General features: G+C 43.1%; 1 protein-coding gene across 1 annotated transcript in view; it reads left to right on the forward strand.

Moving 5' to 3' along the window:
• The first annotated feature begins 20,731 nt into the window (after positions 1-20,731).
• comtd1 (catechol-O-methyltransferase domain containing 1) overlaps positions 20,732-23,424 on the forward strand; it is a 42,092-nt gene continuing 39,399 nt past the window's right edge. Inside the window, exon 1 of the mRNA XM_048563562.2 lies at positions 20,732-20,923. Within this exon, the coding sequence (XP_048419519.1) occupies positions 20,848-20,923 (76 nt within the window). The 5' untranslated portion in view covers positions 20,732-20,847. The remainder of the gene's footprint in view (positions 20,924-23,424) is intronic.

The raw sequence follows: 23,424 nt of genomic DNA on the forward strand, positions 1-23,424 counted from the left end.
CTGACTTGTCAGTGTTTGATATCCGGCCTACAATGGTGATGTTATCAGCGAACTTGTAGATGACATTTGGATGAAATTTGGTCACGTAGTCATGAGTGTACAGGAAGTACAGTGGGGTGGGGAGGGGGGAGGGGCTGAGTATGCATCCTTGCAGGGCTGAGGATTATTGTGGAAGAGGTGCTGTTGCCCAACCTCACTGATCGCAATATATGGTTCAGGAAGCTGAGGATCCAGTTGCAGAGGACAGACCTGAGACATGGGTCTCAGAGTTTGGAGATTAATTTGGTTGGGATTATAGTGTTGAAGGCAGATCTGTAGTCGAAAAGTAGAATGATTCAGTAGATGTATGTTCCAGGGATGAGTGTAGGGCCAGAAAGATGATGTCAGCTGTGGTGCTGTTGTGCTGATAGGCAATTTGCAGGAGATTGAGGCAGGCTGGGAGGCTAGAATTGATGTGACCAACCTCTCGAAGCACTTCATGATTATGGAGGTCAAAGCCATTGGGCGGTGGTCATTAAGGTACGTTGTGTGTGTTTTCTTTGCTACTGGGATGATGGTGGTCTTCCTGAAGCAGAGGGAGAACTGCACTTTTGAGGACGCTGTCATCAGGTGAGATATTAAACTGAGACCCTATCTGCTCTTTCATATAAATGATCCCATGGAAACACAAAGGAAGAACAGAAAAGCTATCCTCAGCAACCTGACCTACATTTATCCCTCAAGTATCATGTGTATTCGCTGAATCAACTATCACTCAGCCAGCTGCATCCTCACATTCGGAATTCCAAGATTGTGGCTGCAAGACTCCACACCGGACATTTGAGCACTAAAATTCTAACGGACTTCCTAGCACTGTGTTAAAAAGGGAATATGGATATAATGATAGAGTTATCGTGATATACGGTGTGGAAACAAACCCTTCAGTCCAACTTATCCACGCCAACCAGATAGTCCCATTTGTCAGCATTTGGCCCACATTCCTTTAAACTTTTCCTATTCATATACCCATCCAGATGGCTTTTAGATGTTATAACTGAACCAGCCTCCAGCACTTCCTCCGGCAGCTCATTCCAAATGTGTACTACCCTCTGTATGAAAAAGTTGCCCCTTATGTCCCTATTAAATCTTCCCCCCCCCCCCACCACCACCTTAAACCCATGCCCCTCTAGTTTTGGATCCCCTTACCCTGGGGAAAAGACCTTGGCTAACCACCTTATCCATGCCCCTCATGATTTTATTCTATAAGGTCACCCCTCAGCCTCTGACGCTCCAGGGAAAATAGTTTTTAAAAAAAGTACGTGCTTAAACTATTTAAATCATCTTGGTTGATCAGTGTATTTACCAAAAAAAAGCCAATACATTTTTTTCAACTCTGTGTTTAAATTGGCAGATCTACAGGAAAAAACTAAGGCAATATCTCACATAATATCGTGAAACATTACTAATGTTCTTTCACAAAAAAGATCACTTTTCTGATGCAGTTTTTTGTCGTCTGTTTTCAACATTAATTTCAACATATTAATGATAAGACCAACACTTATAAATTAGCTATTTAATTTTTTTACTGTTCTACATCCCTAGTGCTAAGGGAGCACTGCATTGTGGGAAATACCATCTTCTGGACAAGGCATAACATCGAGGGCCAGTCTTGCGCCTCCAAGGTGAACTTAAAAGATCAGGCTTCAAAGAAGACTAGGGTAGCTCTCCCTAGCATGCTGGCCAATAATTACCTCTCAAACAACATCACTGAAGCACATTATCTGGTCATTGCAGAATATCTGGTCAGCATGGATGAGTTGGTTGAGGGGTCTGTTTCCCTGTTGTGGACCTCTATGACTCTATCATTATACAATATCTTACACTAATTGTGGGAGCTTCCTGTGCATAAATTGGCTGTCTGTTTCCCACATCACAACAGTGGCTACTCCTAAAAAAAATGTCACTGGCTTCCAAGCACTTCAGGATGCCCTTGGGTTGTCATGTAAATGTAAGATTTTATAGTCTGAATGTGTAGCTGCAGTAGCACTAACAGTGCCTGAAAGAAGCCATCCTATTGTGTTCATGATGTAGTTCTGTTCTAATCCACCACAGAAAAATCAGACGTGAGAGAAAGAGCTCTAAAAGTGGAACACATTTACGAGATATGAAGTGATAAAGCTTCGCAGATGGGAATTGGCTGGTGTGGCAATCATTAGCAGTAACTGTGACAATAAGTAGTTACTCACCATTGGGGTGTCAAACATGTACTGACAGTGTTCACCACACTGATAGCGTCTGTAAAAGTGTGACTGAGCAAAACTAAAATCAGGCCCAGGCACACAGTGGGAACAGAGCTCTCAATCCCAGCACCATTCAAGAAATTCCCAGGAGAACCACGATCAAACTCTGTTCCTGATTTTCATATTTTCTGTTTAAATTATTTGTCAACATCCAGTCTCATCATGATGTGTTGAAACATTTGCGATTTCTTCCATAACTCCTCTCTGTTCTGATGTTCAGCCATTGCCAGACCCCTCACAATGAGCTTAGTGGGTACTGTTAACTGGAGCCAGTGATTCAAGGGTCTGCGTTCAAAATCCTTGAGTTTAAATTGAAATAGAGCAGCCAAAGAACTTAAATTGTGTTCATTTAATAGTTTAGGAGCAGAAATCTGGTATTAGTGAAAGATCCAGTTCCTTGTAACAAAGCCATATGGTTCACTCATGTCGTTGAGGGAGTGAAAACTGCTGTCCCTAGTCTGCCAGTTGTGTGACTGCAGACCCATACAATGTGGTTGGCCTTTAGCTATCTTCTGGAATAGACTAGCATGTCACTCAGTTGGAATAAACCTCAAAGAGAAAGTGAATTCAGTACAAAACCAAATATATGCATTGGCATCGGAATCAGACTAGCAAAGTCACCTCACAGCTTGCTCAAAGACTTCCTCATGAACATCTGGAGACCAGTGGACATTTTAGGAGAGATGTTCCATGGATTAGTCACTGATATAATCATCTCACTTAATCCTACCTACAATCCAATGGTCCAAACCTTCCCTCCCTCAGTTGGATATGTCTTGCCTGATTGGAATGAATTGCCATCAATGTGCTTCTTGGCTTGCCATGGTTATGTGATTTCTCCCATGAGGCTTTCATTGTGACATGGCCAGTTCTAACAGGCAGAGACTGCGTGTCGCTGAGTACAGTGGCGGTATTGTGGCTTTATCAGATGTGTTTTGTCCTGGTATCTTTTAGAGAGCAAATGGGGGACAGGTGCACATCAATCTGTGAGAACATAAACAACTTGCGAAGCCCTTTTATAAGTTGGAACAATAGAAACAGCTTGTGGTGTGTGGTTGGGTGCGGTTGAACTCCCACAGATCCAGGAATTTTAGTTTAGCTTTCAACAGTTGTTATTGGGGTCTGAATGAAGTGGAAGACTTTTTTACCCCTCTCTCAGTTACAGCCAAAAGCTGGGTGTTCTGTGCCTGCTACAAGAGTCACATGTGAGACAATCTGTTTTCTGAATTTGCCTTTTTGCCAATGGTGCATTTATGGGATGTTACTATTATTAAACAGTTACTGTTTAGTAGTAAAATAGTCAGTTACTCCGTTAAAGTTTTCCAATAGAGTCGTTATTCCAAGTTCCTCTTCCTTTTGTTGTATTTTAACGACAGTGTTTGAATACATTGTGCTTTGCTAAATGTTGAGTAGTTTGACCAATCGAATTGAATTTGGAACCCAGCATCTCACATTTCCCTTTAAATTAAGAAAAAGCTTGGGCCTAGACTATCTTCTGAATATTTTGAGGGGATCTGGTCTGGTCCATAGCAGAACCCATTGAACATATAAGACTGCACAGTACCAGAAAAGGGTCTGGTGCAGAACTGCACAGTGGTTACATTTGGGTGGGAGTGGCACCTGACAATCGATAGGCATCAACTGTATTCCCTCTAATCTTCACTCTGGTTGTGCAAGCCTTCAATATCTATGCATGGCAGCGACTTCCAGAGCTGGAAATAAAGGTGCTGAAGCTAAGTTGGAACACCTGAGCGGTTGTGCAAGTACATTAGGTGTTAGGTTAAACCCAGACAAGAAATTGTCCTATTGATGACCACAAAGCAGGCTCATTTAGTTGCTGAGTCAGTGATTGCTCATTGTGAACTGAGTATAACAAGGGTGTGGCATTTTCCCGAATAGCTACTGCTGACATCTTGTGGTATTTGCCACCTGTACCAGTATGTGGTCCCAGGTAAGCCTTGTTTATGATAGTTCACTGCTATTAATCCTCCTTTGTCTTTGCTTTGTCTTAGTCCCATATAGTGATTGCAGTCCAATGATACAACACCACAGAGTATCTGAGGAAAAGCACTGCAGTTAGGTAACAATGAGGTTCACTGCATGACTTGGTACAATTTACATCAGTGACTGAGGTGAGAGAAGTTAAAGCAAGGTGGTTACTATCACAGATGACACAGAGACAGGTGGGGAAGTATTTTGTGAAGGAGAACTAGCAGACTGATATAGATATTTTGAGTGAAGAGACCAAAGAAAAGGTAGATGGAGTATAATGTGAAAAATGTGAAATTGTTCACCTTGGCAAGAAAAATATAAAAGCTATGTGCTCCCTGAACAGAAAAAGACAAAAGAATTCTAAGGTACAAAGAGCATAGGTGTCCTGGTGCATGAGTCATGACAGGTCATTTGACAGAATTATAGAATCCCTACAGTGTGAAAACAGGCCCTTTGGCCCAACAAGTCCATACCAATCATCAGAACATCCCACCCAAACTGATCCCCCTGTAACCCACCTAATCTACACGTCCCTGAACATTATGGTCAATTTAGCATGGCCGAACCACCTGACCTGCATGTCTTTGGACTGTGGGAGGAAACCCACGCAGACACAGGGAGAACGTACAAACTCCACACTGACAATCGCCTAAGGGTGGAATTGAACCTGGGTTCCCGGCACTGTGAGGCAGCAGTGCTAACCACTGAGCCACCGTGCCTGCACTGACAGGTGTAGTAAGTAATTAAGAAGGATAATGGAATGCTGTCCTTTATAATAAGAAGAATTGAACATAACAGTAAGGATGCTATCCTTCAGTCACACAGATACCAAATAGCATCATTACAGTGTGGGAGCAGGCCATGTGGCCCATTGAGTCCATACCAACCCTCAGAGCATCCCATCCCATCCCTGTATCTCTGCATTTCCCATGGATGACCCACCCAGCCTGCACATCCCGAGGCACTACAGCACAGCCAATTCACCTAGCCTGTACATCCCCAGATACTCTGGACAATTTAGTATGGCCAATCCACCTGGCCTGCACATCTTTGGACTGTGGGAGGAAAGCAGAGCACCCAGAGGCACAGGGAGAATGTGCAAACTCCACATGGACAGTCACCTGAGCCTGGATTTGAACCTGGGTCCCTGGCACCATGAGGCCACAGTGCAAACACAGTGTGCAGTTTTGGTCTCCTTACCTGAGGAAGGATATAAGTGCTTTGAAAGGCGTTCAGAAAAGGTTAATTAGATGAATACCATGGAATGAGTGAGTTGTCTAACAAAGATACAGTCTGGGTCTGCTCTCACTGAAGTGCAGAAAAGCAACTGGATTGAAGTGATCGAGACCCTAAAAGGTCTTAACAAGGTGAATGTGGAAATGATGTTTCCTCTTGTGGCAGCATCTAGGACAAGGGAGGCATGTTTAAAAATTATAAGCGCCCTTTTAGGTCAGAGGTGAGGAGAACAATTTTCTCTCAGTGGATTTTATGACTTTGGAACTCTATACAGTGGAGGCTGGATCATTAAATTCTTTTAAGGTGGAGGTAGATGGATTTTTGTTAAGCAATGGAATCGAAGGTTAGCAGGAGTCATAGAGTCTCAGTGTAATACAGCATGGAAACAGGCTCTTTGGCCCAAACTGGTCCATGCTGACCATGGTGCCCCCTCAGCTAGTTCCAACTGTCCACATTTGGTCCATTTCCCTCTAGCCCTTCCCATCCTCCTATCCAGGAGTGGGAAGGAATTCAAAACACAGCATCCGCCATGACCTTATTGAATGGTGGTGTAGGCTTGAGGGGCTGAATGGTCTTTTTTTGCTCCTAATTCATATGTCTGTATGATAGCAATAAGTAAAACAACATTTGATTCGGTATAATTACTGTCAATTTAGTGAGCTGGTTCAGATACATCTACTTCCGCTGAAAGCTCAAGTCAAATTCCTCACCTCGACCCAGAAATCTGTGTGTATGACACTAGGAGAATGAATGGACCCATGAATGTTAACCCCTTCAGAACAGTTATCTTACACAACAAAGGATATAAAATGCTCACCTCTTTGGGGTTTCATTACGCGTTGACATTACTTGCCAAACTGTCCAGGTCAATAATGACGTATCTGTCTGACTGGGCCCGTATCATGAAGAAAATGTCTGTTGGCCTTACATCCTCAGAAAACACCTTCCAAACCCACAACCACTTCCATCTAGAAGAACAAGGAAAGCAGATACTTGGGAACCTCCAAGTTCCCCTCCAAGCCTCTCTCCATTCTGACCTGGAAAATATCACCGTTCCTTCATGGTTGCTGGGTCAAAATCCTGGAATTCCCTTCCTAACGGCATGGTACGTCAACACACAGCAGGTGGACTGCAGAAGTTCAAGAAGGCAGCTCACCACCTTCTCAAAGGCAACTAAGAATGGGCAATAAATGCTGGCCAACCATTGATACCCACATCCCACAAATAAATAAATTTAGAACAAATCACTCACTAATCTACTGGTATCAGAACAGATAAGAGTGACAACTACAGGGCCCTGAGAAGATGAAGTCCCACCCTCATGATGATGCCACCTTCATCATGTGATATGATACTTCAAGCGAGCTACATTGCTCAGATGTAGGATTTCAAAAGCTAAGCATTTATGAGACACCATTGGACATTGATGGCAGTAGAATTGTATTCTCCCACAGTCTAGGTGCAGAACTTCAAAGACTGAATTCCTACATCTCTAACAATACCATCAAACCACAAAAGAAAGCCCAGTTTGATTACGAATGTAGAGAAGCCTTTAAGGTGTGCTAAGATGCCAAGCTGGTGAAGTGATTGCATTTGGCAACCAAAATGCATCATGCTACTCACAGAATTAAGCATTCGCACAACTGTTAACATCCCATTATAGACCAGATATATGATTGGTCCAAATACATAAATAGTCTGCCTTCAACAGTAGGTCAGAAACGATTCTGGAATATCAATCATCTCTCTTTTATATTTATAAATTTCTTTCAAAGAGAAATATACATTTTGCTTAGCCTTTGTCAAGCTTTGTCCTTGGTATTTTCTCTTGTGAACTGGCTTTTCATTGTGGTCAGACACAGAGGACAAGATTGCATTTGTAATTCCTTATCAAAGTTAGTGCTTGAGAAGAATAGTATGCAAGATTCCAGTTCCAACTTACATCTCCCAATTATGTCTCATTTTCCAACTTAGTAGTTACCAAATGAAATGGGAGAACAGGTCACAATGGAATGGCCCGCATGTATTAAAATAAATACATTACACAAACTCTGTCAGACAGTTCCAACTAAATTATTTCCCAAGGCAATAAAAATTTCATAAAAACATTGTAACAAATCAGTACAAGTAGGTTCTTACAAGAAGTGCCAACTAATCCAAATTTCCAAATATGAGAAAATTAAGGCGGTCTGTGATTAATGGGGGATGATTGTGTTTACTGTTCTATTGGATCTGTTATTATCTGCATGCAACTTTCAATTCATGTTACTTCTTGTTTAGTGACAAATGGTTTTTGTCACAGAACAAATTTGTCAAAGCATACACATTGCTCTTAGGTTTGGCCCATGAGTTAACTTGTTCTGCTCACCCTTCAGCTCAAACGTTTTAAGCTGTAATTTGCTGGATCTTTGAGCTAATAGAAATCTTGTCACTAAAAAGCCCCTCGCATTGTTCAGTACCTGTCTTAACTTCCTGCAGTGGGTTTCACTTGTAATTGATGCACAGAGTAGCAATTTCTTGGAACTAAAAGGGCCTCCAGGGTGAGCTTCTGTTTGTTTAAGTCTAAGAGCAAAGGGAGGGAGGGAGTAATAAGTCACTGGGGTAAGTAATCCAGAGCCTAGGCCAATGTTCTGGTGGAGTGGGTTCGAATCTCACGAAGTCAATTGATGAAATTTGAACTCAATAAATTTTCAGCCTAATGGAACTATGTAACCATTGTTGATTGTCATTAAATCCCATTTTCGTTCACAAACATCCTTTAGAGAAATCTGTCCTGACCTAGTCTGCCCCACACACGACACCAGACCCACAACAAATGTGGTCGACACTTAACTGGTTTCTGGGCAATTAGAAATGGGCAATAAATGTAAACAAATTTTTAAAAAATTATCTGATGACTGATTCACTGGGTTTCTCTTCCTCCTCACAGGGTTTCTCTTCCTCTCCACATTATTTACACAGTTCTTTGCATGCCACACCTTCACAAACGCCTTGACCCTCTGCAGGATTGTGAGGAAGTACTACGAGGACTTGCAGGTTGAAAAACAGTCTGTTGAACAGTGCCACGAAAACTCGCAATCCAGTCCTGGCAGCAATGGAAACAGAAGGTGCTGGAGAAACTCAGCAGATATGGTAGCATCTATGGATAGGTGAATTGTGCTTTTATGTAGTGATTTGAGCCTGGAGTTTCTGGTCGAGAAGTAGGGATGATAGCATATCTACATACTCATAACAGATTGCAAATTGAGTTCACTATTAATTCCCAGCAAAGACCATGGACTTTTAAGCACCACTCCCATCATTCCCCCAACTTCCTGCTCCCTGTTTCCACCATCCTCCCGTCTCCATCTCCCCCTCCTCCCACCATTCCAGTTTCCAGTTGCGTCTCCCAAACTTCAATGGAAAATATCATCCCTTCAGTGTTCCCAAGTAAGCAGCAATAAAGTTCACCCCTGCGGCTTAGGAGAGCCAATGTCATTAGTAACTGAGATAAAAACTAAACCTCCATTATCTTAGCCAGCAATCAGTTAAGAAATTGGAGATCTTCAGGGTGGGGGTTATCGCCAGCTCACATCTCAAGAACAGCAACTGGTTAAATTTTATGTACAAGGTTTGAACCATTTCAGATGCAGCTGCTGCTGAGATGCAGTGACTCAGAACTTGACTCAGGGCACTTCAGACCAAAGCTGCTTAACCCTTCCTGCTATTTTTTTCCTTGTTTCAGAAGTTAATAAGTGCTTGTAAAACAGGAAATGCGAACAACTGGAACCCATCACGGGTTTATTTTTACATATCGGAAGCTTGCCAGAAATGTCAATGAGCACATCGCGTGGGGCCACAGATTGTGGGAAAGGTGGCCAGGGTCACACAAGAGGGTAGTCAGACTGTAAATTCACACTGGGGGAGCAGACGGGTAGCCAGACTGTCGCTTCACAGTGATAACTGCAAGAGAAAGAAGCAGTTTGTTGGACAGTTTTGTACAGAATAATAGACACATGGTAAGCCAGAATCTGATCATGTCATTAGTCATGAGAGTAAGGCTGACATGGAATGTGAATGTCATCTGAATCCCATGGTCAATTCTAGACATTGATATTAATCTCCCTCACTTCCCACCAGGGACAAGCAGAAGAGGGGAGAGTCAGGGCTGGGTTAAAATGGGAAACCCTCAAATCCATTGAACTTGCTCCAATCACTATTGTTTAGGTTAGATTCCCTACAGTGTGGAAACAGGCCCTTCGGCCCAACAAGCCCACACCGCCCCTTGAAGCATCCCACCCAGACCCATTCCCCTATAACCCACACACCCCTGAACACTATGGGCAATTTAGTATTGCCAATCCACCTAGCCTGCACATCTTTGGACAGTGGGAGGAAACCGGAGCACCCGGAGGAAACCCACACAGACACAGGGATAATGTGCAAACTCCACGCAGACAGTTGCCCGAGGGTGGAATCGAACCTGGGTCCCTGGTGCTGTGAGGCTGCAGTGCTAACCACTGAGCCACCGTGCCACCCCAGCAAGGTGTCAGCGGGCCTGATCGCAAGGATTGAAATATTGGAGCATCAGTGGGCCTTGAAACTAAAGTGGCTTAGTCATAGAGTCCTACAGCACAGAAACAGGCCCTTCGGTCCAATCAGTCCAGCCTGATCATGATTCCAAACTAAACTAGTCCCAATCTACTGGTTGAGAACTGGTGGTGCCCAGTCACATGGAGCGCTTATTGAAAGAATGTAATGTCTGTCTTTTTAGCTTTATTTCTTATTTTCCTAACTTGCATTTAAACTATGTATGCCTGTAATGTCATGCAACTTTTTAACTTTATTTTCTCTATTTTTACACCCAAGATTCGTACCCAAGATAGTGCCATGTGTTGGCAACATTGTACATTTTTCACTGTACTTCTGTTTCTTTTGTAATTTGAGCACTCATGACGATAAAACTAATTCTAATTCTAAATTCATTGTGAACGGGCAGAATTATGAGTAACACATTCAAATCACACTTAGACAGTGAGATTTAAACTGAGCGGGCGCGCAGGGTCATTGAAGGGTGGGGATTGAAGGCCAGGGGAGTCACCCTCCCCAACACACCACCCACTCAAAGAAACTTTTGAATTCTGCTTATCCCCAGTCGTCAGCCTTGATACATTATCACCCACCTCCCCACACAAGCTAATCTGTCCAGCTGGAAAGCTGAAAAGTATGAGAGAGCCCTGTTTTATCAGTGGAAAGCCTTTGCCTCTGGTCTAATCCTTCATGTGCAGTTTTTAGCTTCATCATCACACTCAACTTCTCATAAATCTTCAGGTTAAAGCTTTCAATCCTTGTCATCTGTGACTTCAGATCATAAACCACTGTTTTTCTTCCTTAATTTCATTTTAAAAAAACCATGAAATCAAATTGCTGTCAGTGTCTGGCTGACGTCAACTTTCTGGTATCCATGTGAGTGATAGAAAACCATGACAGGCTTGTTGGCAGTGACTTACATTCACTGTAAGAAGAAACTGACACTGTGCAGATCATCAACAACATGAGAGTCCATTTCAAGTTTGCAACGTAACCAAAGCATTCAAAGAAATGGCAATTTGAAGCTTGTGCAGCTTATAAAGATCCTTGAATTGCAGGGTTTTGAAGTTGCTTCATAATGGTCTCAGTAAATTAATTTCTCTGCAGTTTAAAATTTCACTTTTCTTGCTATGTTACAGTAATCTTTCATCAACACTGTCACGCACATTGAGAATTCTTCTCTTCTAGGGCACTTAGGTATGGCAACAAATGCATGGCTGGGTAATAAATGCTGGGCAGGGCAAGGCAATAAATATTGTACTAGGCAGAGCAACAAATGCTGGCCTTTCCAATGATGCTCACACGCTATGGAAGAATAATTAAAAGGGATGTTTTCTAAGTGTGATGTTTACTAAGCGGGCAAGGTACTGAAAGGCTATCTCATTTCCAGCTGGTTCCTACATGATCTTCTGTATGAGGAATAACAATTAGAAAGGGCGCTACTTCTTACAGGTTTATCTGTGAACAGCTGGGACTGCAGTGGGCCATCTGTCTGGAATGGAACAGGCTAGATGGAGCAATGAACCTTCTCCTTGTTCTGTGGCACTTGAATGGAAGAGTTGTGTTGGGCCAAGAACTAAAAGCTTGTTGTGTTGTCACAGGGAGAAGAAGTAAGCTCGGCACCGGAACTGCACTGTCATTTTACAGAGATAAGTCAAGATTCAGGTGAGACCAAGTTCATAGACTTATAAATGCCTATAGCATAGAAAGAGACCATTCAGACTATAGTATTATGTCTAATCCCACTTTCCAGCTCTGGACTCATATCCCTGGAGGCTACAACAATGCAAGGAAATATCTAAATATTACCAAAATGTTACAAGAGCTTCTGATTCAACCGCCCTTTCAGGCACTGATTCCATTCTCCAACCACCCTCTGAGTGACAAAATATTCTCCTCAATCTCTGTTGGTAACACTTCAGCCCACACTGATGAGGAAAAATAAAAAATTTAATAGTGCAAAGATAAGTCAGAAAGTAAGTTGTCAAGAGGGCCTTAGTCAAAGGGACAATAAAAAAAGGAGCATAATCTTAAATAAAAGACAGGCAGTTTAGTGGGAATTTGAGGAAAACCTTTTTCACCAGAGGATGGTGGGGTCTGGGAGGGTGTTGAGTTGGGTAACATAGAACATAGAACAGTACAACCTCAAAACCTTTAAAAAATACTTGGATGAGCATTTCACATGATCACAACATTCAAGGCCTAGTACAGGAAAGTGAGGCTACTGTAAGTGGAACTGTATTTTTGGTGATACAGACTTATACAGCCGAATGGTCTCTTCTGTACAGTGTGATCCTAGATTCTCTGACGTACAAAACATTCCACTGCTCTTGACTGCAGCTCATGGCAATATTAATTGTGGATATTGCACCACCTAGTGGGCCGATTGTGAAATGCTTCAAACTGGACATAGGTTAAGAAGATAACAAAGTGTGAAGCTGGATGAACACAGCAGGCCCAACAGCATCTCAGGAGCACAAAAGCTGACGTTTCGGGCCTAGACCCTTCATCAGAGAGGAGACATTTATACTGAAGACAGAATGTGCTGGAAAACTCAGCAGATCTGGACTCACTTGTGTAATTAGAAATAAAGTTAACATTTTGAGTCGAATATGACTAATTTGGAACTGAAGGGTGCTGGAAAAATTGTGCTTTGTATATGGTTTCTAATCAACCAGTTCAGACATGTTATTACACATTTCTAGAGCAGGTTAGATGTGAACCCACGTCTCCTGGCTCAGAGGTACAGCACTACCACGGGGGAGAAAGTGGAGCAGCTGATACACCATGCCCATAGCCAAAGGCAAAGGAAGTGCTAATGTTAGCATGAAATAGATATAGATGAACATTGAGCATTAATAGTTATAGGGAGGAGAGACATACATAGAACATTACAGCACAGTGCAGGCCCTTCGGCCCTCGATGTTGTGCCGACCTGTCATACCGATCTCAAACCCATCTAACCTACACTATTCCATGTACGTCCATATGCTTGTCCAATGACGACTTAAATATACCTAAAGTTGGCGAATCTACTACCGTTGCAGGCAAAGCGTTCCATTCCCTTACTACTCTCTGAGTAAAGAAACTACCTCTGACATCTGTCCTATATCTTTCACCCCTGAATTTAAAGCTATGCCCCCTCGTGCTAGCCGTCACCATCCTAGGAAAAAGGCTCTCCCTATCCACCCTATCTAACCCTCTGATTATTTTGTATGTCTCAACTAAGTCACCTCTCAACCTTCTTCTCTCTAATGAAAACAGCCTCAAGTCCTACAGCCTTTCCTCGTAAGACCTTCCCTCCATACCAGGCAACATCCTAGTAAATCTCCTCTGCACCCTTTCCAAAGCTTCCACATCCTTATAATGCGGTGACCAGAACTGTACACAATACTCCAAGTGCGGCCGCACCAGAGTTTTGTACAGCTTCACCATAACCTCTTGGTTCTGGAACTTGATCCTTCTATTAATAAAAGCTAAAACACTGTATGCCTTCTTAACAGCCCTGTCAACCTGGGTGGCAACTTTCAAGGATCTGTGTACATGGACACCGAGATCGCTCTGCTCATCTACACTACCAAGAATCTTACCATTAGCCCAGTACATTGCCTTCCGGTTACTCCTACCAAAGTGCATCACCTCACACTTGTCTGCATTAAACACCATTTGCCACCTCTCAGCCCAGCTCTGCAGTTTATCTATGTCTCTCTGCAACCTACAGCATCCTTCATCACTATCCACAGGTGAACATTGAGTGTTTATGGTTGTATAGAAATGAATGTAATGGTTAATGATAGGTGTTAAGAGTAGAAAATGGGTCAGCTATTGTAAATCCAGCAAACAAGTGAAGGGGTTGGCAGCGAGGGTACAGTGTTGTGGTTATCAAGATGGAAGATAATGTTCATGCCCTCAAGTTGTTGAACTCAGTGTTAAGTCCTAGATGCTAAATGCTTTAAAGTGTCAATGTGGAAAGTGAGGTATTGTTCCTTCAGCTTGTGTTGGGTTTCACTGAATCACTGCAGCAAAGCCAGGAATGAAATTGTTGGTATGGGAGCAAGATGGCCAGCAACTGAAGGCTGGGGCCATTGCATTAATTAACTCAAGACCACTGAACACCTCAAAGCCTTTTACAGCCAATGAAGAGTTTTTAGAATGCAGTCATTGTTGTGATGAGGTAAACACAGCAATCAACCACACACAGTAAGCTCCCACAATGGTTAATGTGATCATCAGTGGGGTTTTGTGATTTTGATTAAGGGATAACCATTCGCTAGGTCAGCAGGGGCAATTAGCCCACTTTTCTCCGAAATAGTTCCATTGGGATATTTCATATCCAAGCAAAGAGACAGTCACTATCTCTCCTCTTTTAAGATGCTCCTTAAAATCCACTTCATCTTTCCTAATACTTCCTCTCATTGTCAAACTTCCCGCTACAGGTCTTAAGATATTACACCATGATAAAGGTTTTATATCAATACAGGTTGTTGCTGTTGAAGTCCATCTCTAAGTTCTTTGCTTCACAGAGTCATGGTTGTTGAGTGCAAGCACGTGCCCTGTGCCACTCTAATGCAGTTTGTCCCAATTTCACGGCGACCCAGTAGTTTTAATCCTTGACAAACTTCAGCAGATTCTCCCATGACTTTACAGGGCTGCCAGCAGAGGGCTCCCCTAACTCCTGGATGTAAGTCCTGTAATTAATCAAGCCTTCTTATCGCAGCCCAGAGAGACAGCGAGAAGGATGTTAGGGCAAATCTAGAGGAACTGTTGATGCAGGAAAGAATAAAAAGATGTATGACTGCAGCTGACTTTAGAGTCATAGAGATATACAGCACGGAAAGAGACCCTTCAGTCCAACTCCTCCATGCCAACCAGACATTCTAAATGAATCTAGTCCTATTTCGTAGCATTTGGCCCACATCCTTCTAATCCCTTCCTATTCATGTACCCATCCAGATGCCTTTTAAATGTTGCAATTGTACCAGCCTCCACCATTTCCTCTGGCAGCTCATTCCATACACACTCCACCCTCTGCGTGAAAATTTTACTCCTTAAATCCCTTTTAAATCTTTCTCATCTCATTTCAAACCAGTTCCCTCATCCCTGAGAAAAGACCTTGACTATTTACCTTAGCCATGCCCCTCATGATTTTATAAACCTCCATAAAGCCATCCCTCAGCCCCTGACACTCCATGGAAAATAGCCCCAGTCTATTCAGCCCCTCCCTGTAGCTCAAACTCTCCAACCCTGGCAACATCTTTGTAAATCTTTATGGAACCCTTTCGAGTTTCACAACCTCCTTCCTACAGCAGGGAGACCAGAGTCGCACACAGTATTCTGGCAGTGGCCTAATAGTTGCATTTGAAGGTCCTTCAGTTCTCACAGAGCAATATAATCCAGACTCCTGTGATATCGTCCTGGCTGTGCCCTGACCCCTCTGGCAGGGATGGCAGCACTTGTCAAAAGGGTGTGTCTGTGGGAGGCTTCAACAATGATTCTGGATCGATGAAGTCTCATGGCATCAGGTCAAATGGTGGGAAAGGAAATTTCCTGCTGATTGGCACTTGCTGCCCTCCCCCAGCCAATAAGTCAGGGAACATCATTTCAAATAAGCTTTAGGGTGGGTAGAGTGTACTTTGGGTGGGGAACAGTATTGTGAGGCTGAAAGTGCCTCATGGGTTCTTTAAAGTGTGATCAAAATGATTAAGAGAAGACACATGCACTTCAATATGAATTATCATGTAATGACATTAAACATCTCAGGTGAACAAGTGAGTCTCATGCTGACTTTCTATCTGTTGGGGTTTTTGGTAATGGTAGTACACAGTGCTCTATCTCAGGGTCCACTGCACCAGCCTCCTGAACCCCAGCCTGACGATGTGAAGTCCAATGAGCAGGGCAAAGTCTCCAAAATTAATATAATTCTGAATCTAAGATTACGTGCTGAATCCCCATTTTGTCATAACTTCAGCACCTTTCCTGTGTTCACAAATAGGTAGAAAACAAAATCCGTGTGATCCCATGTAGACCATAAAAGCAGACAGCTCCCACTTACACTAAAGGTCAGGCAGTTTACCCCCCATCACCTCACTCCAGTCAAAACAGGCTGCTTTTGTACTTGGCCTGTTTTTCATATACTTTTCCACTTTATTTCAATTGCTGATTCGTGTCCGATTTACCTTAATGGTCTGATTTGAAGATGTCTTTGAGCCCAACACTACAGGGGACTCATTGTCCATTACCAAGAGTAGTTTGGCAGCACTATGGCTGACTATGTTGGTCAATTCCTGGAGAACATGTTGTCAAGAATGGGACTGTGTCAGGTGCTGGAGTCCTCATGGAGTCATACAGCACAGAACAGACCCTTCGGTCCATCAAGTCTGCACCAACTGATCCTCACTAATCCTACTTTTCAGCATTTGGCCCATAGCCTTGAATGTTACTACATTTCAAGTGCTTATCCACATACTTTGTAAAGATTACTGCCTCAACAACTTTCCCAGGCAGTGCATTCCAGACCCCCTACCACCCTCTGGGTGAATAGGGCTTCCCTCAAATCCTCCTGTTGCATGACAATTTTAGTGTGAGTAACCACTGCGCAGTCCATATGAACATGATGTTTTGACTTCACAATGAGGACACTCTCCATCAAGTCGTGGATCACTGCCATTGTACTCAAAGTGGCAGGTTCAGAAGAATTCCAGCTATTTTCAAACTTGGGCATCCATGAGGCACTGTGGGTCATACAACTACAGAACTGTCTTCCACCACAATGTGCAATACGGCATGTTCCTCATTCTGTTACTGTCTTACTGTCAAGTCAAGAGATCAACCTTGGCTCAAGGAGGAGGGCATGCCCAGAACAGAATTGGGCATGCCAAAGAAATGTAGTGCCATCCCAGTGATGTTACATCATGGGCCTCTACACATGCCAATAAGGAGAAGCAGAATGTGCTGATATGAGATCCCCACATTAGTCCTGGCCCATCTAATCATGAATGGTGGAGAACTTCTAAAGAAGTTAACTTGAAGAGAAGTTGCCAGCACCATAGTGTGAAAGGCAAGACTGCAGCAATGTTCAGCCAGATGTGCTGAGTGAATGATCCATCTCAAACTGTTCCTGAAGTAACCACTGTCACAGATGCTAGTCTCCAGCTAATTTGATTTGCTCCATTGAGTAATTACTGAGTGAACTGGATGCTGCGAAAACTTTGGACTGTGACAAAATCACAGCTGTACCTGAAGAACTGAGTTCCAATACTAGACCCCTCTCCCCCACCAGACAAGATGTCACAACAGTGACAATGACACCTACCTAAAACCATGGAAGGAAATCACACAGATGGCTTCTGTCCACAAAAAAATCAGGAGAAACCCAATTCCTAGCTGATGACCTACTCAATCATCAACAAAGTGCTGGAAGAGGTCATTGACAGAGTTATCAACTTTCTCACTGACACTTAGTTTGGGCTCTGCCAGAACCAATCCATTGTCATCCAATTCTTGCTCCAATAATGGGCAGAAAGGTGGAAATGGTGATGTTTGCTGAGTGATTGCACAATGTCCCATTCCATTTGCAAGTCCTCGGAAACTGTCCATGTCTGCAGAAAGGACATTATCCAGACAACATTCAGCTTTCAGATAATAAAGTAGCAAGTAACATTCATGATGAGAAGTAGGTGATGATCATTTTAAACAAACAAGAAGCTGACCAGCTCCCTTGACATTCATGACATTATCATTAACTAGTCCCTCACCCTCAATAGCCTGGGGCTTACTGTTGACCAGAAATCCAACTGGACCAACAACATAAATACTTGGCTACAACAGCAGGTTTGAAGCTGGAAATTCTATGGCAAGTAACTCAGCTTCTAACTCTCCAAAGTCATAAATTAGAATTGTGATGGAATACTCTCCATCTGCCTAGATGAGTGCAGCTCCAAAAACATTCAAGGATCTTGATGCCATCTAGAACAAAGCATCACACTTGATTGACACCCCATCCGCCACTTTCAATGTTCGCTCACTTCACCATTGATGTGGAGTAGCAGCAATGTTTACCATTCACAAGATGTGATGTGGTAACTAAGCAAGGCCCCTTCACCAGCATCTTCCAGAAGGACAAGGTCAACAGGCACGTGGCTTCACTACCATCTGCAAGTTTCCCTCCACGTCACACACTGTTGTAGCCTGGAACTATATTGCTGTTCCTTTCGTACCACTGGGTCAAACCTCTGGAACTTCCTGCCAGTCTGCAGTGATTCAAAAAGGCAGTTCACCTTTAGGGATGGGTAATAAATGCTGACCTTACCAGAAATGCTCAAATCCTATGATGAATAAAACATTTTAATCATTGTAATCAAATATCTATTAGATAGAAACGTAGAAAACAGGAGCAGGAGTAAACCATTCAGCCCATCGAGCTGTTCCACATTCAACAATAACCATGGCTGATCATGAATGTCAATGCCATTCTTCCACTGTCTCCCTTTACCATTTAACATTTAGGCATCTGTCTATTTTCTTCTTAACTACATTCAGTGAAGACACCACCCTCAGTCCTCTGAGGTAGGGAATTCCACAGGTTCCTCTAGATGAGGACATTTCTCTTTCTGTCAGCCTGAAATGGTCTACAGTGTATCCTATGGCTGTGATCTTTTATTCTGAACCCCTGGGCCAAAGAATACATCATCCCTGCATCCAGTGTGTCCAGCCCTGTCAGAATTTTACACATTTCAAAGAGATCCCCTCTGATTATGCTAATCTCCAGGGAATACATGCCCAGACAACCCAATCTCTGCTAATACAACCATCCTGCCATCCCAGGAATCAGTCTGGTGAACATTTGCTGTACTTTCTCTGTGGCTTGTATATCTTCTCCAAGTTCAAAACAACACCCAGTATTCCAACTGTGGTGTCCTCAAGGCCTTTTGCAACAGCAGGGTGAAGCTGGAAATTCTAAGGCAAGTCTGTGGAAGAAGGGGAGGTGATCGCCTAGTGGTATTAACGCTGGACTGTTAATCCAGAGACCCAGATAACAGTCTGGGGACCTGGGTTTGAATCCCACCGTAGCAGATGGTGGAATTTGAATTCAATGATATCTGGGATTGTGAGTGTAATGATGATTGTGAATCCATTGCTGATTGTCGGGGTAAAACCCTTTGGGGAAGGAAAGTGGTCTACATGTGACTCCAGACCCACAGCAATGTGGTTGACTCTTAACTGCCCTCTGCGCAATTATGGATGGGTAATAAATGCTGTTTGATCAGCGATGCCCTCATTCCGTGAATAAATAAAAAAAAGTAAAGACTACCTTGTTGCTGAACTGAAACCAGCGAGCAATGAAGGCCAACATCCAATTTGTTTTCTGCAATGTTTGCTCCACCTGAATGTTTTCTTTTTATTGACCTACATACAAAAATATCTAGGTCCCTCTATACATCAACTTTTCCCAGTCTATCACCATTTACATAATACTCAACCATTCTGCCTTTCCTACTGAAGCAGACAACATCACTTTTAGCCACATTTGCATCTGACCATGTATTTTTCCATTCACTCAACTTGTCTAAATCACCCTGAAGCCTCTGTATATTCTCCTCACCACTCCCACTTGACAAAAACATTCCCTCATCTTCCCCAGGTGGGGGGGGGAGTCCAAAACTAGAGGGGCATAGGTTTAAAAAGAGAGGGGAAAAGATTTAAAAGGGACCTAAGGGGCAACATTTTCACACAGAGGGTGGTGCATGTATGGAATAAGCTGCCAAAGGAAGTGATGGAGGTGGGTACAATGACGACTTTTTAAGGGCTTCAGGATGGGTACACGAATAGGAAAGGTTTAGATGGACATGGGCCAAGTGCTGGAGATGAGATTAATTTAGGATATCTGGTTGGCATCGACGAGTTGGATTGACGGGTATGTTTCCGTGCTGTACAGCTTTATGACTCTCCAAATCGTTCAGATATTTTGTGAATTGCTGGGGCCCAAGCACTGATCCCGACAGTACAGCCGAACCGCTGCCCATCCCCCATGGCACCTGTCGCACCAAAAATGTCTCATTTGTTCCTACGTGGTTTTTCCTCACAGCTAATCAATGGGTCTCAGCAAATATTACCCCCAATCAATTGCTTTGATTTCATATAACAACTGCATATGCGGGACTTCTATCAAAAGCTTTCGGAAAATCCCAGTATATCACATCCACTAGTTCTGCCTTCATCTACTCAAATGATTCTGTCCACAAAAACATCAGTAGCTTTCTCAAACGCTGCATCGTCTTTCATAAATTCACGTTGACTCTGCAGCAGCGGTAAACCTCTCCTTATATTGTGTGGAAATTGGGGTCTGTCCTGAGGCTGTGGTTGAACGTATTTATTCAGGGATTGGCGGGGGGGGGGTGTGCTTTGCTAGCTGTTGTAAATTTCTTGCTGGCTCTGGAGTTACAAAATAGATTGATAGTGGATAGATGGATTTCTGAAGAAGAGTCCAGGCCCGAAACGTCGGCTTTCCTGCTCGGCTTGCTGAGTTCGTCCAGCTCTACACATTGTTATCTCCAATAAAGCATGAAGTGAGTGCAAAGGAGAGAAATGCCTTAAGCAGACGGCAGACGGACAGTAATTGGAGTAGCTCTACCAGCAGATGTCGCTGGTCACAGTAGGAAGCTGCCCCGCGGTTCGCTCTTCGCTGGCATTTCAAAGTTCATCTCATTTGCTTGCCGCTCCGGTGAAGAGTGAGGGGGTTTTCTTCGAGAGAAAGTAGAAAGTGCTATTAGCCATGTTTGGATGGAACAGAGACGGGCTGCTGTGCGCTGCTACACTGGGAGTGACTTTCAGCGCTGGCCTTTGGCTGGGTGAGTAACGGCAGTGTTATTTACTGCAACTTTCCGCTACTGTCTCGCAACGCCCCAGCTCCGGGCTTTGAGTCTGATCCCTGCTTACTCGGAGTTGGATCTGGCAGTAGTAGGTTGCATTTACTTGCCTGTTTTATTTTGGAGCTTGAGTGAGGGCTGTGGTGCTGTTATCTTGCTCTGTGACTATGTGGGTGAAATGTGATGCACTGTCAATACTGGGGCGATAATACCTGTCTGAGAATTTGTTCCGTTGCCCGGAGGAAATAGTTCCGCGGATATAAAACCCTCCTAGATTGCTAATGTGACCGAATTTAATAAATGCCGGCCAAAAATTGAAGCCTCCCCCACAGACTTTAAACTCTCCACTTTTCTTCGTGAGATTGTGTCTGAGGCCCAGAGAGTATGGAATCTTGTTACCGTTTCACTTTTCCTTTTGTAGTTGTGTTAAGAATCTAGAACTAAAACCAAAGCCACCTGACCCACAGTTAAAGCTGTGGAAAATTTACTGAAGCAAAACAAAATTTCCTGATTTTTTTTCTACTTTTCATCTATTTGCTTGGAGAATCGGAACCTGTTGCGGCACTTGTTAAGATAACGTGGATTTAGAAAGGCAAGGACCGATTAGGGGCAGTCAGCATAGCGTTGTGAGTGGGAAATCGTGTCTCACTAATTCGGTTAAGTTTTTTGTTTTCAAGGAGTAACAGAGAATGTTGAAGGCAGAGCGGTAGCTGTTGTCCATATGGACTTGAGTAAGATGTTTGACAGGGTTCTTACGTTAAACTGGTCAGCAAGGTTAGATCACTTGAAGTCCAGGGAGAGCCAGCCATTTGGACACAAAATTGGCTTGAAGGTAGTCAGACAGGAGGTCTGTGACCAGCAGCGTGCTGCAAGGATTGGTGCTGGGTCTACTGCTTTTCACCACTTCTGTATTCACATCCAAATAACTTATGAGGTATGGTTAGTAAGTAAGTTTGCAGATGACACCAAAATTGGTGTAGTGGATGGTGAACAAAATTATGAGTATGATGGAACCTTGATCAAATGACCCAATGGGCTGAGGAGTTAATTTAGATAAATGTGAGGTGTGGCATTTTTGGAAAGGCAAATCAGGGCAGGACTTGTACACTTAATGGTAAGGTCCTGGGGAATGTTGCTGAACAAAGAGACCTTGGAGTGCAGGTTTGTAGTATCTTGAAAGTGGTGATGCAGGGAGGTAGGATAACGAAGGTGTTTGTACTTACCTTTACTGATCAGTTGATTTCTTTTGAAATACTGCATTCAATCCTGGTCTCCCAACCAAAGGAGGCATGTTGTTAAACTTGAAAGAGCAGAACATTTTTACTGGGATGTTGCCAGGCTTGAAAGGTTTGAGCTGGAGGGAGAGAATGAATAGGCTGGGACTATTTTCTATGTAGCATTGGAGAGTGAGGGGTGACCTTACAGACGTTTATAAAATCATGAGGTACATGGATAGGGTGAATAGCCAAGGTCTCTTTCCTGGGGTAGGGGAGCCCAAAACTAGAAGACATAGGTTTAAGGTGAAAAGGGAAAAGATTGAAAGGGACCTAATGGGGAACTTTTTCACGCAGAGGGTGGTGCCTGTATGGAATGAACAACCAGATGAAGCAGTGAGGGCTGGTGCACTTAGAACATTTAAAAGGTGTCTGGATGAGTACATAAATAGATACCATTTAGAGGGATATGGGCCAAATGCAGGCAAACAGGACTGATTAATTTAGGATATCTGGTCTATATGGACAAATTGGATCAAAGAGTCTGTTTCCATGCTGTACAGCTGTATGACTTGGTGAAAAGTTTGCAGCTAGTTCAGGACCTGAGTTTACATTCACCTCATAACATGGTCATTTGATTTCGATTGGCTGTTTATTATGTCTGGTAAAGATACAGTTTATGTGGCAGAATTAATGGTGATTTTAGCCAGTGTATGTGTCTGCAATATGTATTTGCCTCTGTTTAGTTGAAACACTGCTTTGAAGTTTGAGAATTTTTGTTACAATATAACTTTTTTTTTTATACAATGAAACTTTCGGCCATTCGGAGGATCTGTAAAGAGAGAACATGGATTACAGTAATTGGCAACAGAGCCAAACAGGGATTAAATGCCACGTAACAACTGCACCTTTAACAGACTGTGTCAAGCATATACAGAGCAAGATAATACGTGGAATCAATTGGCTGAAAGCTAGGGTGGAGACAGCTTCAATTGAGATGAATTTGATGAAATCTTTCAAGGGAAAATAATGCTGGGCCAATAGGAAAGAGTGGAGGAGTGGAGCCATCTAGTATGCTCTCCACACACAAGCTAGCACAGGCAGATTAGGCCAAGGGCTGCCTCCTGTGGTGCATGGTTCAATAAAGTTATTTTGGAGTTGGCTGTTTCTGTGGTGCTATCTTTCCCTTACCTGTATCCAAGATTATTTTTATTCCCCTGATATTTTATTGTCCAAATATCAACAATGTGCAAAGGAAAAATGCCCATG

This window comes from Stegostoma tigrinum, chromosome 37 (assembly GCF_030684315.1).
Source record: "Stegostoma tigrinum isolate sSteTig4 chromosome 37, sSteTig4.hap1, whole genome shotgun sequence".
Classification (NCBI taxonomy): Eukaryota; Metazoa; Chordata; class Chondrichthyes; order Orectolobiformes; family Stegostomatidae; genus Stegostoma; species Stegostoma tigrinum.